Genomic DNA, 15,766 nt, shown 5'->3' with positions numbered 1-15,766 from the left:
CTCGTCTGGTGGGTGCCATGAGCATTTCTCCAGCTGCCTTTTTCGCTCTGCCACTTGCAGCTGCATTTTAGCTAGCGAGGGGAGGGATGGACCAGGAGGAGAAATCCGGGTATCAGCCATGGCTTCCTGCTTTTCCTGTCTCTTTTGGACATCATCCTAGTCATGTTCTCACCACAAACTTTGGTTGAGAGCTTATTTTCAAACACTATGTTACTTCTATGAAACATTATTCTTTTTTAGCAACAGGTGAAATATTGGACTAATAAAATACTTTAGTAAATATTTTATTTTTGTACCAGAAGAGTTATCTGGATCTGGCCAAATTGTATTTCAGATATAGCCAAGTAACCAAAAAAATGGTGATAGCTGGATGAAACTCATTAACCTAGGATCTGGGAAATTTCAATTTGACAGTTGTAAAAAAAAAAGAAAAAAAAAAAAAGGCTCCTGTGCTTTTTATGTTTCAATAGGACTCAAGCTGAGAAAGTCTGTGCAGAGACCCACCAGAGTGATTTGTTTTCGTGCTCTGGAATGTCCTATGAATTCTGTTAAGGTTATCTCTACCACCAGAGGAAAGATGGACTACTGTAAGAATAAAGAGCTCCTTTCTGATCAGTCTCACTAAAGGTTTTGCTCCTAATGTGAAGTGTGAGCAGGCATGTTTTTAATAGTTTTAAATCTGTGAGCAGAGCTTATCAATAAAGACCCACTCATGGGAAAGCCATTCCCTCTCCTTTTTGTCTGGGGGTTGCTAGTTTCTCTTTTTATGGTAGTGTTTGTATCTGTTCCTCATTGCCAGTGCTCTTCCACTTCGTCCCTGGTATTAGCCAACCTGTAGAAAATGCTCTATAAAATCCTGCAGAGCTCAGTATGGTCTGTAAGAAACCTTAGTTCCCTAGACTTTTCTCTACTTGGATGTACTTTGCAGAGCAGAGTGCTGTTCCTTTTGATAAAAGTAGGAGCTAACTTCACGAACAGGTCTCCAGCCAGGCAAGGAGATTGAGGATTGTCACATATATTTTCTGGTTTTGGAAGGTTTTGAGATGAGATGATTTGAAAGCTTTTAATGAAGTACTCTAACTGCCGACAAGGGCAGCTTAACATACCAAGGCACTGAATCAAAACATCTTGTTCATGCCTTGAATGGAAGGAAACTACTCACACGCTGGTTATTTGGGAGTAGCTGCTCCTTTGGCTTTGCTGTGGTACAAGCCCCTGCTTTTGGCTCCAAAGTCTGAGCTACATCCATCACCGTACAGGTATGCAGCGACAGAATGCAGCCGGGGGGCATTACCAAACCAAATACAAAACAAAGGCAGGAGTATAGCTTCAACACAGGACTAACTGGTCCTGATAGCATCCTGCAGATAATAAGGCCTGTTAAACCCCTTTGGCAGCAAAATCTTATCTCGATTCCACAGATTAGCCCTTTGTCTTCGTCCCACAGAAACAGTTAGGGACATCATGATTTCAAGGCTTGGTGCAGAGGTCCTATTCCCCAGCACCAGGCAGAGGGGAAACACTAAAGGGGAGATGCTATTCCTCACTTTGTCACTTTTTCTGAGGCAGAGCAGCTGCTCTTTCCACTGTGGCAATCGTTCATTTCTGAGTTGACAAGCTGGTTTGTCAAGGTGGAGCTACCCGGGTGCCCCTGCTGCCTTGCTGGCAGTGGTTCAAGTGAAGTGACATTACATTCCTTCGATGGAGGGCTGGGAGAGGCAGCCTTCTCTGTGACATTGCATCCATATCTCCCCATTGCCATGTATCCTGCCTGGATAAAGTGACAGCCACGGCATTCCCATTGCGGTCCTGCCATGCCCCAGAGCCCTGCCCAGCAGTTGTAACTCAGTCCTGGGATCTTGCAGGACAATGGAATGAATCTAGGTCTCTGGAATGTGCTAGGAAATCTCTGTGGAAGATGAACGTCTTGGTTTTTTTGCTGTTTTTTTCCCCAGCATAGCTGGAGCTGCTTACTGGGAATGCCATGGGCCCCCTGGAGCTCATGGTCAAGGCCACACAGACTGTGCAAGAGCCCGTGCCATGAGCTATGCTTTAAAGCCTGTGGCAGCTCCCTCAAGGAATACCATGCGTGCATAAAAGAGTTCCTTTGACATGTTCAGATTCTTATCTTTGCCAGCTGATGCTTGCAGGATCATTTTCCTCCAGCATTGCTTGCTTGGAAGAACATGACTCCTCCACCAAATTGCATAGGAGGATTTGGGTGGTGGGGGTGATTGCTCTGAACTACCGCAGCCAAGCCCCCCGCACTGAGCAGCCCCGCTACACTCCTGTGTTCCTGATTGTCCTTGGTCATGGTCTTTACACTTAACACTGACATTTACTCTTAAGCTAATTCACAGCAGGACCCGAGGTGCCGTGTTAGAGAAGATGCTCTTTGCCACGTAGCCTAGAGACAAGGAATCTGCCTGCCATGGTTTGCTTCGTTTTGACAGCAGAGCTTGAAGCATGACAGCATCACTAGGCTTTCAGTCCTCTTTAAGGTAGTGCTAGGTTACTACTTCCATTTGTGACTGGAGCTGAAAAAAAAAACTCGGGGGGAAACATAGTGAAACATTTCAGGCCACTGCTGATACTGAGGAACTATTTTTGGGCTTGCACATGTCATTTGCACAACATTTTTAGCGCAAGGATTGGCAAATCCTGGTTTGCCAAGCCGATTGATGCAGTTAGCAGAACACAAAGATTTGCTTGTGGGTTCAGAGATCTTTAGCACAGTTGATTTTGGAAAGTGCTGAAAACAGTTATTTTAAAGTGCCAAAATCTCATGTTTATATCCAGAAAATGGTAGCTGAGATGGAAAAGGTGGTTCTTTTGCTGTCATTGTAACACTTTCTGGGAGGGCTTTTAAAGAAAATCTGGTTTAAGCCATTTTTCAGTTACGGGAGCTTTAAGGAAACGAAACCATGAATGGAATAGCTTATATGCTTGATGACACTGTCTAGCTGAAGTGGCTTTTTAATTAGCTCATTGAGCTACATTTATCCATCAGTCACTAGCCTTCTGGGATATCCTGGAAAACACAAAGAATACACTGCAAGGTGCGTTAATCTAATAACTTACCAAAATAGTAGAGGCAGTGGATTGGGATGGGTATAAAAAAGAAGATAACCTGGAAACTGGAGCACTGAGGTTGCCAAAGAAAAAGTAGAGTGTTCAAATTGTTGCCCTTTTGCCCACAACCCTGAAGTGAAAAATTTCTCTTAATAAACTACGGTCAGGTGAACTTACCTATCTGAAAGAGTGCTCTTGAGAGGCTGAGATGAATGCCAGGCATGTGCATAGCGTTCCTGTTACCAAGTGCTTTCCTGAACTGGAACCCACGATTTTAAATATTCTAACTATTCTAGATATTCCTTATTTCAAATATAAGAAGTGAATCAGAAACAGCGGTGGGGCTTTGCAGCAGCACTGCTCAGGCGGCTGTGAGAGCTCTGAGGGAAGAAAAGGAATCCCAGTAATTGCGATACCTGCCAGAGAAGGAGAACAAGCTGTGCGAAAAAAACCCCAGGCACACTACCCACTTTGAGAAAGGGATTTAATTTTAAAAATAAGGAGGAATTCTGAAGTGATGCATTAGCAGTATCTAGCCGTGCATGTGTGAGAAGTGACAGACCCAGGACAGGGTGCCTGAGGGCACAGGGGCAGGCAATTTGGCAGGTACAAGAACTGATGGTCACAGGAGGAGAGGTCTGATACAGGAGGTAGCTGAAGGTGTCCATGACAACAGCAGTGCACAACCTTATTTACAACAAGAAGAAAAGCAGATGAGGGAGCACTGTGGAAACTGCTGACCTACATGTATGAATTCTTTGCTGGGTCAAACACAGTGCTAACAATGACAATAATATTAAATTGTTATTATTGTTGTTGTTTGTCTTGCTCCTCCTTCTCCTTCTCAATAATACAAATTGGGTTATGTGCCCGGAGTGAGCTTTGCACTGTCAGAAAAGTCCCGATCTAAAGATGTCTCAGCCTTCCTCACATGTCAAGGGATGAGTCTCCTAGCTGGCTGTGGACTCAAAGCTATCGATTTCCACAACACTGCACAATCACAGCAAATTTCTGATCACAGCTTTTCCGCACACATCATTTCTACACAATCAGATTTCTGATCACAGCTAAGAAATGGCAACTAGTAAATGACAAAATCCTAGTAAAGGCACAGGTTGTGACTTTCATATATTAATGAATAATAATAATAGAGTGAGAAAATCATACAAGTTTTCACCTGTGAACAAAGGTTTACCACAGACCAGGTTTCTGCCTTTTAAGAGAAATTATTTGTTGAAATTAAGTTAGATAACTCATACCAGTCAGTACATGGCAAGAAGGAACCTCTTCTCCTGGTGAAGATATTGCTTGAGAATGAGCAATATTTAACCTGCATCTTTGTAAGAAATACGTGCATTGCAACTCTTGTCAGTTTTAACTGATCTAAATTGAAATCCCAGGGGAAACAATACAACAAGAGCATTCTAATTCTCTCTGGCAAAAAACAGATTAAAATTAAATAAAATAGAAAAAAAACCCAACCCAAACAAAAAACAAAACAAGCCACTTCTAGCAGGAAAGATAATGCCTGAGAAGTTGATGCAAGGAAAAGTTATATCCTTAAAGTCACTACATTGGTATGCAAACATTAGTATAAAATCTTAAAAAGCAGAACACTCAAATCCAAGAATTGCAGAGAAAGGGATATAATTTGGAAGCAAGGAAGCTAAAATGATCAGCAAAGAATGTTATTGTTTGTTGGTTTTATTCTTTAATAACATCTCCAGTATTCTTATTTGCTGTTTTATTTGATTTTAAAGTATATGGATTATGGTGATTTTATACACCAGTGTCCCAATTAAAGCTAGGTTTCTCTTCATTTTATACAATACATTAAAGCACAACTGATTTGAATCCAATGACATTGTCATACTTGAAATTGATTATAATGTCTCAAATATGGTTTTGGAGACTGTTACCCACTGAATGTGGATCCCAAAAAAATAACCTGGTTTTACATTTTTGTGGTGTTACCTAAAACAGTCCAGCTGGGTTTCTAGATTAGAGATAAAATAATGTTTTTTTAAATTGCATTTAAAAAAGCAAATACACTTTTCAGTCATATGATGTGAAAATATTCTGGCCTATGTAACTCCTACTGCCTACGTTCGAAAAATTCCCTTGTTCTGAAGTCAGTTCAGTGGCTATTAGAAGTAGTCACTGATGTAAATTCCATCTTGTTTGTGAAAATATTTTGAACAAAGCATTGATTGTCCAGGGTTTATAAAAAAAGTTAAAACCTATAAAATGTTGGCATTGCTACTATTTGGGGCATGAGAATGACATGCATATAAATCATAGTTCATTGGCACAGTCTTTTATACACAGAAAGAAGCCATTGCTGAAAAAGGAATTCATCAACGTGCTGTAATTCCTCTCTTTTATAGATTGGTTTTATGAAGTATTCTGAACTGGGAAAAAATCTGAAGCAAATCTTAGCCTACAGTGGGAATCAGGGGCACAAGAAGTCTTTCATGCCATGAATTAGCTATGGTAGAGGGGCACAGTAAGCAGACTTGGGGGAAACAAGGGCGGACGGAAAGGCCTCAGTGTGAAGTTTCGGGAGGGAAGGTCATTTGTGTAGCTGATGTCCCTTCATGCCATCTCAGCCACAGCTCTATTAGCTCTGGCAACAGTAATCTGTTCCTCCCTTTTGTAGGAAAGATTTCCTACAAACATATCACCATTTAGGAGAGGTAACAGTTTACTAAGGCTGTCACAGGACTGTGTCCCTTCCTACCCATCATGAGGTGGGTGAAAGAGGCCGTTTATGCTGACAGGTTTTCTTCTTAACAGCAAGGGATTTTTCTGGCAACATTTTGGCAAACCTTGATCTGCAGCCCCTCCAGCAAGGACAGGGAGAGCAATCGCCTGCCAATACTTGGCCAAGCATGTGAAGCCACCCTTGTGCCTCATACACCACTGCTTTGCTTGATCAGCAGCTGATGAAAAATAAGAAAATTCTCTTCTGGCCCCAGGCCCAGATGAGATGTCTTCCAGGGCAGATCTACCTTTCTACAGCCGTGCTGAACAAGAATCAGCAGTGTCATCTGCTGCTTTAAAATGGCATCCTGATGGGAAATAAGTGTTCAGGTCTCACTGCAGGAAGTGATCTAATTCTCTTGGATTTTATGAGTAGCCTGGTCTTAGCAACGGGAAGATTTTGAAGGTGTTGGTCACCTAATCATTCTAAGAATCCTTTGTTTAAAACATCTGGTTTTAAAATTTTCACCTCTGTCAAACCTGTAGGGTAGCTGCAGTACCCTAGACTCGAAGGGTATGCCCCACTAGATGGTGAAAAATCAACAGCACAAACTACACAGGACCACGCAGATCCTGAGAAAGGAGTACCCATACTTGCATTGCTCCAGTTTTAGACAACTAAGATGTCACTGAAGTTACACCAGAATAAAGCAAGAGAAGCAGCAGTGAACTTGACCCAAGAATTCTCCCCCCAAATTCTTTTTCTTTTCCACTAGCAAAACTATTGGCAGCCACCAGGGATCAATGCTGTAATTACCCTTGAAGTGCTGCAGTGAAGAGCAAACATTCTAGCAATCCAAGCAATATTTTGTTCAGTCATTCTGTTGGACTGCAGCACTTGTGGGTGGGATTCTTGCAAGTGAAAAATACAGCAGTGCCACAAGGCTAAGTCCTTGCCATTTCTTGGAATTTTAGTAATAGCCATAAAATTTGCTGTTGGCGTCTGAATCTTTAGAAGCCATAAGCAAATTAAACAATCAAGCTTCAGTCCTGCAGTTCTTCTCATACGATGCTTATTAAAATACATGTGGTGAAGAGCTTCATGAAGGTATTCCAGAATTTTCAAGCCAAAATGTCTAAAGTCAGGTTCTTAAATCCACATCTAAATTTTTAAACAAAGTTATGTTTATTTTCCTATTTTCTTGAGCTTCTGAAAATTGCAAATGCTAGAGCTTTTGAAAAAAAAAGCCATTTTACACAGTTCTTTAATCTGAATTAAGCGGTGTGCATTAAGACCACTTTCTAGAATTGTCCATTGTAGGCATCAGAACTAGTCCTCTGAAGGTGTGGTCTGCAGCCCTAATGTGTTCTGAGTCGATCCTAGTTCTCTGAAGCTAAAATACCACAGGAGAACTGATTAAGATGATGTACCTATGCCTGTGTACCTATGATGTACCTATGAGGATGCCTTCTATTCTGTCGAATTTGGAAACTTGGCCCACAGACTGAGATGGGATATTCTCACTGGAAGCATGCTATTTCCATTCACATTGAGAAAGCGGTCCATCACTGATAACATGGCATAACCCTTTCAAAATCCTGCCTGTACTAAATAATTTCATTTTCAAAAAAGCCAAGGAAAAAATAAATGTAAGAAATTAGAAAACTACGAGGAAAGGCTAGCAAAATCACAGCGACTTTAACAAGAGCTTGGCAACTTGTGCAAGTTAATGACTGCATTAATGCATTAAGTTGTGCCAGCTTGCCTGAACACACAGCATGCAATATCCATATCCAGAAATGTTGTGTTCCAGGCAAGGATTCTTCATTTAAAGTAGGCAATGAAGGAGTTGTACAGTTCTGCTTGTGGTTCTATTCTTTAGCATTCAAGCATATCTTAAAGCCAGAGGATCTGTTTAGGAGAGCCAAACCTATGTATACTACTGACAGTTGCAGAACTGGGTGTGAGAGAGCTAGACAGCCTGATGGCTTGAAAAAAATATGGAGCATGAAGACAGGAAAGAGACACAGTTGTCAGGACAAGAATTTGTGTGTGTATTAGAATAGCCTGTGCATCAGGGAATGTGTCATTCAGCCACACTGTCCTCTAGTGGCTAATCTTGGATCTCTGAAAATGATAATCTATTCATACTTCCACTCTTCAGTACCTGATTTCGGGCATTTCAACAGTATCAAACTTTCAAACAACCCATCTCCTTCACCTCATCTCTCTCTGCCCTCATGCTTTTAAACCCCAAGAAAACAGAGTCTTTACGACTATCAAAGCTTCATGATGTAGACTCTCGGGCTCCTGTCTTAAGACCTCTGTCAGAAGCAAGGAAGAGTTTCAGGATAGGGTATTTAAATCAATTTAATGTATTGTCAGTTAAAGAACTTTTAGTTACTGAGGCAGATATTTTTAAAAAAGTAAAACCACTTAGGGAAAAACACCTCAGCGCCCCTCTGTACACCTCTCCTCCCCTCTTTCTGGTCTCCAGTCCCCTCACTGTGGGCTACACTCAATCCCCTTGGGGATGTGAGGGCTGCGGCAGGAGATGGGGGTCAGCAGATGCTGGCTGCTTTTCTTTTTCCACTCTTTACTTTGTGCTCAGTTGCCCCAATGTGGGTTCCTCCACTAGCTGCTGGACCACCAGAGTTGAGCCTTCTCCTTTCTGCCCTTGCTCAGGCAGCTTTTCTTCCTTTGGCCCCTGATTGAGATCCTATTTTGCTCCAGCAACTTTCCTGCTCTGCCATCTCTCCTCTATCCTCCTGCTCTCGTGTGGTCTTCTCTGTCTTTCTCTTTCTCCTTTAGTGGTGGTGTCTCTTTTCCTCAGCATTTACCACTCTTTCTTACATGCATTTTCACAGAGGTGCTAGAAACCCCTCTGATCGGTTCAGCATTGTAGGCGGAGCTGGCTGCAAGAGTCTGTATCCAGTGCAGGGTGGTCCATGACCTCTTCCCACAGAGACCACCCCACAGGCACACCATGGCCAAAACCCTGCCAACTGTGCCCAATACACACCTCAATCCCTCCTTGGTAATTAAAATATATATATACATACACATAAAAAATCTGGCCAATTCTAGTTTTGTTTTCTCCAATCTGGGAACTTTCATCCTTTACAGTTGTCTTTACATTTCTGAATATGAATATTTCTGGTATCTTTGGAAAGACTGGCCTGATGAGTTCTGAGATAAGGAGGATGGTGAGGCACTGGCACAGGCTACCCAGAGAAGCTGTGGATGCCCCATGCCTGGAAGTGCTCAAGGCCAGGCTGGATGGGGCTGGGAGCAACCTGGTCTGGTGGAAGGTGTCCCTGCCCATGGCAGGGGGGTGGAACTAGATGATTTTTAAGGTCCCTTCCAACCCAAACCGTTCTGTGATTCTATGAATCTAAAGGAAAACAGGCCTTTCTGTAGCTGGCCCATGCACGTCCCTCAGGTGTGCTGTGGCAGAGAGCTTCGGCTGGCAAGCTGACTGTCCTGTGCTCTGTGTGGCTCCTGCAGACACCAACAACCTCAATGCTGCTTTCAGGTTCTGGACGACAGCTGAGACCGGCTGAGCCTCCAGGAGATGCTGATGCTGAAGCAGATAGAGAAGACGAAGATTCTGTGAGTTTTTTTAATTGGGTTTCTTTGGGATGGAGGTTTGGCAGCTGACTTGTTAAAATGGGATCTGAAATATTTTATTTATAGCTGGGCCTTGCTGGTGAATTTTCTCCCCATTAAAAATGTATTTCTGCTCGAGATTCTCCTGCCAGCTCAAAAGCCAGAATGATGCTTCAATATAAAGTGATCTGCTCTTTGCCATGATACACCAGCATAAGTTTAATACCAAGACTTAGCAAAATGCTACATGGCTGTTGGCTACAGTAACTTACAGCTTTGGCAAGTTTATGTTCCCTATCATTTGGCTCCAGAAGGAAGCATGCTAATTCCTGGTCAGCAGAAATTCCTGCTGGGACTCTTTCATAGTTTGCTTGTCCATAGAGGACAATAAAGTTTGATGCAGGATGCAAAGATTAGATGTGCAAATAAAGCAGAGGAGGGAATATTTATTGCCTTTTTTAATTATTACCAACTGATCTGTCAGTATTTTCAGTCTGTTCAGCCCACAGATGCATACAATACATAAAAAACCCAAAAATCAGCATACCATTGCTTTTGTCTCTCAGGTATCTGTTCTTGAGTAACATCCTTAAATGGGAGCAGTATTTGTTCTTGACCTAAGGAAAGAGTTGCTGGTTATTCTACATCCACCATTACTGATGAAAGATTTGTTTACAGAAGGAGACTAATACCTAAGTAGAGAAACTCTCCTAAAAAAACCCTCATCCACTGTTTAGTGGTGCACGTTCCTTTCCCACCACTCATTTCTTTTCCACAGGTTAATGAAGTGGCAGTAGAAGACATACGTCCAAGGCCACAAGGATCCTCCCCAGTTTATGAATATTCCATAGAAGAAGAATATTTAAAGGCAAGACACTGAGTTTTCATGCAGGCATGGCTTTAGCAAGCTGATTCAAGATGCCTTAGCTCCTACAGCTAGCTGAGGCTCATGTTGTGTAAGAGGATGTTGTTGCAGCCATATTGTCTTCCTGTCCCCACCAAAATCAGGGCCATGTTCATTCATGGCTTTATATTGTACTGGACTTGTTGTTGGCCATGTTCTTGTTTCTTGGCAAAAAATACATTTTATTTCATTCCTTAAAGGACCTGGGGCAGAAAGTGTCGAGAAATCACAGTGCTTTTCCTATTAGAATATTTATGCTGGCTTGAATCTAATATGTATTTTGAAATTACCTCTTGGCTATTCAGTGTTAAAGATTTAATTAGTACAGTCATGTTAAGGTAAGTAGGCAGTTTGAAATTCATGCTGAAGTCGAATAAATAAAACATATGCTCACAAAGATGAAAGCAAGAGAAATGTGCTACATGAGTAACACACAGAAAAGCTCCCAATGTCGTAATACAGTTGGTCTCTGGTTCATTTCATGCAAATTTTGGTACAATACAGGGAGGCCTTGGCATCTAATTTACTACAGAGAAAAATATAGTTAAATCATTCACATTGTACATTGCACTTTTAGATCCTAATTTGGCTCTGTTGCCATTAAAGCCAACTGCAGTTCTTAGTCTAAACCAGGGATTTTAACTGATGTAGGACTTTTGTTATACTTTGCAACAGCATGATTTCCGAACACTAAATAATTGCAAATTATTTTTCAGCTTCAAGAAGAAAACAAAAAATATTCTACAGACAAAGCAAAACAGAGTCATCCACAGGTTGGTATAAAAGCACTCTGTAGTTTCTAAGCATGTGGCTTGCAAAATAGTAAGGTCTATTACAACACACAGACATGGATTTGCAGATGGAGGGAAGGACAAATGGGCAAAGAGTCACTTTAGACTTGTTTTGACCAGAAACTTCATAAATAGCCTATCTGTGTCACAGGCATGAACACTTACTTGCCCTGTGTGGGGTCTTTGCATAATTTTTTCAGCATTCTTTAGCCTTCCCTGATTTGAGTACAGTACAGCATTAGCTATTAATCTGACTTTTCCGGACCATTGACTCTAACTCATGTACTTAACATCTTAACAGAAAATACAGTCTTTCAGCCCTAAAAGTTTCCATATATTTCACATTCTAAAATTATAACCTATTTTCCCCAAAACCTTGATTCAGCATAACCATAATACATGTGCTGAATTCTAATTTAGAACAGAATCAAACCCATGCTGAACAAGTACATTTTCTGTTTCAGATAATCTTTCTTGAGCTACTGAAAATATACCTGAGGAGAGTCAACTTTTATTGTATAATAATGTAGAACACTTTGACACAAATAAAAATTATAATTTCATACCTTTTTCTGTATCTAGGAGACAATGGAAGTGACCCTGAAAACAGAAGTGGAAGCTGGTGCTAGTGGTTTTAGTGTGATGGGTGGAGGAAATGAAGGAATATTTATTAAAAAAGTACTTAAGGAATCTCCTGCTTCAAAAATATTTAGTCTGAGAGAAGGTACAGTCTGATTTTCTGTTTTGTTTTGGGGTTTTTTTATAGCTTGAAATAACAGGTATGTAGCTGTGTATGCATATAGATACCTAATTGATCTGTCATCTCTTTAGGTAATAGAAATAACAGATCCTAAACCAACCAATGTTATATGTGACCTTAACCTTTGCATATTAATAATTTTAAAGATCAGTTTCTTGAACAATAATGAAATGTGATTTTTTTTGTATACCATTAAAAAAAAATATCTAATTTTCATTGGAACAGTGAAAAAGATATGTAGAAAGTGGTATATACACAATTAAAATTAAAAAATCCCTGACTCATAACATTTATTAAGAACCTGCCTTTGTTTCTTTTGCAAAATAGTATGCCACAAAACTACAATAAAAAATGATTTAAACAAGAACAAAACCCCAAAGCCTAAATACTGAAAGATGTAAGAAAAATCTTTGTTACTGTAAGGGTGGTCAGACACTAGAATATAATAAATAACCAATATATAATGGAATGAAAAATAATAGTTGATAAATTTTCCAGAGAAGTTACGGAGTCATGATCCTTGAAAATCTTCAAAACCTGACTGCACACAGACCTCGACAACTGAATGTAGCTGACCCTTCTCTGAGCAGGGTGGTTGGACTAGATAATCTCCAAAGGTCCTTTCCAGCCTTAACTACTCTGTGATTCTATTATGTGAACATAATTTCATATTTTAAATAAATAGGATGTGATAAGGTGATTGGGGGTTTTTGTGGGCATTATTTCAGCAGAGTTTGAAAAACTGCAAGAAAACACAAACCAATTAAAATTATTTCTGATTCTACTTCCAGGTGATCAGCTTCTAAGTGCTACAATATTTTTTGATAATATCAAATATGAAGACGCACTCAAGATTCTCCAATATTCTGAGCCATACAGAGTCCAATTCAGCCTCAAAAGAAAAATTGCTGGGAAAGAAGAGCTAGAACATATTCACTCTACAGTCCAGTACAAGAAGGAAAGAGTAAGTCAGGTAGATATTTGATTAGTTTACAAAATCTGGATAACATTGTATTGTGTTGTGTGGAGATACACCAGAAAATATGCATTTGAGTCTTCTTAAGGCTCATATGTTTCAACTTACTAGCATGAATATCCGTGACAGGGGAAAAAAATCCACGTTATATTTGCAGATTTTTAAACAACCTTGGCAAGACCATAAATTTTGAATAAAGCTACAGTCTCGTGTTAGGGTAGAAAAATATTCTCTAGTGAGTCTGCTTTGTTTTGTTTTGTAAGTATTCACTGATAGAACAGGCTCAGATGAGCCTTTTCAGTACTTATATTCAATATTTTCCAAAATGTAAAGTATCTGTAAATATTTTTCTCAAAAGCTCATCAATGAAAGTTTCTCTTAAAAACATGTGTTTAATCACTGATATCATCACAGACATGATCTGCTCATAGGTCTCCATCACATTCAGAATTATTTTTCTCTTCAAATACATATATATTTCTTAATATAGATATCCTTTATATATATCCAGGCATATATAGGGAGAGACATACATATAGAAACCTCTATTTACTGCAATGTTTTGCAAAGAATGCAGACCTTCAGAAATTCAGATATTACAGTCATACAACCCATTTGTTTTATGTAATTTCTGCCTGAATTATATACACCATTTTGAGGAATTTTTTATATAACAAGTTGATACTGTGAATAAAAGCACTTTTTTCTGCATATTTTATAGTATGCATTTTATTTTGTTTTGCACCTCTATTTAGTTTATTTTTAATTTTCTGACTACTATTTGTTCTTTCAGGAAAAAGAACTCAGTGACAGCATTCCTGAAGAAACACTGCATTACTCAGGAAAAACCATTTCAGAAGAAGACAGGGAAACATTAATTGTAAGTCAAAGGGTAGGAAGAAGCAAGAGACCTAAAAAAGATAGATTATCATGGCCAAAATTCCAGTCAATCAAAAATAAAAAGATACTGGGCCACAGAAGATCTCATAGTACATCAGATGCATATGAGCCTGCTATACAGGATATTTCCCCTACAAGCACAGACACAGAGTCTCAATTTCAACAAGAAGTTCATATCAAAGAAAAAAAAGGAAGCCAAAAGAAACTGAAGTTCCCTAGCATTGGATTCAAAATGCACAGATCCAAACCTGAACCACAAGACAAGCAAAAAAAAGAAATAAAAACTACACTGTTACCTGAAAAAGAGAAAATACGTAAAGAAGATATCAGCCTGGAAAATCCTGAAATCCTGACTGTTGAATATACCACATCTCCTGCTTATGAAATTAGAACAGGGGAGGTACATGAAACGTTAACAAAAGACTTAAAAGATATAAAAAATGGCATTCCATCTCATACCAAAAAATGCCCTGAAGTTGAAATAAGAATTAAAAAAGAAAAAGACAAGGAATCAACATCAAAAATTACTGTATCTGACATACCAGCTATAACAGCAAAGGTATCGAAGCCCAGTATGGAAACAACTGACCTGAAAGAAAGCCCAACTAAACAAATGCCAACAGTCTCATCAAAATCCCGAAAAAAGAAACAGAAAGGAACAGCAGATAAAACAGAAGGGGAAAGTGGAATTAACATAGATATGACAGGTCACACAGCTCAAGGACATATACAGGTAAAAGGTCTAGAAATTGGCACTGCTAAAGCAGAGTTACATACAACATCTGACACACTGGAAACAGGGGAAAAACAAACCAAAGAAGATACACAAATACTAACAATTCAGAAAACAAAATTCGGGATTTCAGTGCCCAAAAGAAAAGAGCCAGAGACTGAACACACCAAAATGGAAAGTCATGTTCCACATTCAGTACCAGAAAAAACAGCTGATATGAGTTCAGAGGATGGCAGGAATTTGGACCTGAATCCTAACATGCCTGATGAAGAATCAGAAGTATCTACTTGGAAAATACAAATGCCAAAATTCAAAATGGACAAAACACCTAAAGCTGAACTGAAAATATTGAGAGAGGAAAGCACAGCTGAATCTGTAGATATTGTAAAAAAGGCACAGATAGAAGAAGACAGTATGTCCACAAGTGATAAAACCTTTAAGATGAACATTGGCATAAAGACAGGAGAAAAGGATATGGAGGGAACAGAAAGCAAATTCAGACTTCCAAAGTTTAAATTACCTACATTTACTTGGGCAACAACAAAGGATCAGACAGGGCAAACTGAAGATCAGGAAAGTGATAGGGAAGGAGAAGTTCCAGCACTAGAAGCAAGTGCAAAACAAGAAAGGAGTGTATTACCAGAAGAAATGAAGGTTACAAATGAGGAAATTGAAATAGGGATCTCGAAAGGAAAAATAAATGCAGAAGATATAGCACAAATATCTCAAGGCCAGATGCCAAGCCAAAAAACTCTAACTATAAAACCGTGCAAAACGGAGAATATTTTGGAAGAGACAGGAGAAGAAATGCTAATTAGAAAAAGTAATGTAAACATAACAAAGGGAGATATCAGTATAGTACCACATAAAAAAAAAGAAATATCTCAATATACCAAGGCTGACATCAAAGCTCCCAAGGTGGACATCAGCCTCCCGTCCGTCGACGTCACCCTTCCAAAGGCCAGCGTCGACGTGCAGGCACCCGAGGCGGCCCTCACCCTCGAAGGGGAAGCCAAAGCCCCGGAGAAGGAGGCCGCGAAGACCAAGGACGGCAAGTTCAAGATGCCCAAGTTCGGCATGCCTTCCTTTGGCTGGTCCAGCAGCAGAGAGGCCAAGGGCACTGTGGCCGCTGATGTGGACGCCAGCCTCAAGGAGCCCCAAGTGACAGTGCCATCGGGAGCTGCCGAAGTCGATGTGACCCTGCCCGGGGCCGACATCCAAGCGCCCGGCGTGGAGGTGGCCCTGGAGACAGCCGCCGCAGGAGACGGCGAGAAAGGTCGATTCAAGATGCCCAGCGTCAAGCTGCCCGACATCAAG

General features: G+C 40.3%; 1 protein-coding gene and 1 long non-coding RNA gene across 2 annotated transcripts in view; one reads left to right on the top strand and one right to left on the bottom strand.

The window, feature by feature from the left end:
- Positions 1-4,187: 4,187 nt before the first annotated feature.
- LOC129736460 (uncharacterized) lies at positions 4,188-11,663 on the bottom strand. Its single transcript, XR_008733102.1, has 2 exons — positions 9,933-11,663; positions 4,188-9,359 (listed from the first exon to the last, which is right to left on the bottom strand). It is a non-coding gene; the product is annotated as an uncharacterized LOC129736460 (long non-coding RNA).
- AHNAK2 (AHNAK nucleoprotein 2) overlaps positions 9,289-15,766 on the top strand; it is a 26,446-nt gene continuing 19,968 nt past the window's right edge. Inside the window, exons 1-6 of the mRNA XM_055715709.1 lie at positions 9,289-9,388; positions 10,164-10,253; positions 11,006-11,062; positions 11,663-11,804; positions 12,632-12,813; positions 13,610-15,049. Coding sequence (XP_055571684.1) covers positions 9,299-9,388; positions 10,164-10,253; positions 11,006-11,062; positions 11,663-11,804; positions 12,632-12,813; positions 13,610-15,049 — 2,001 coding nt within the window. The 5' untranslated portion in view covers positions 9,289-9,298. The remainder of the gene's footprint in view (positions 9,389-10,163; positions 10,254-11,005; positions 11,063-11,662; positions 11,805-12,631; positions 12,814-13,609; positions 15,050-15,766) is intronic.

The sequence above is a fragment of the Falco cherrug genome, chromosome 7 (genome assembly GCF_023634085.1).
Source record: "Falco cherrug isolate bFalChe1 chromosome 7, bFalChe1.pri, whole genome shotgun sequence".
In the NCBI taxonomy this organism is placed as follows: Eukaryota; Metazoa; Chordata; class Aves; order Falconiformes; family Falconidae; genus Falco; species Falco cherrug.
The sequence above is the reverse complement of the archived record's forward strand: the minus strand, read 5'-3'. Positions and strand labels throughout refer to the sequence as shown.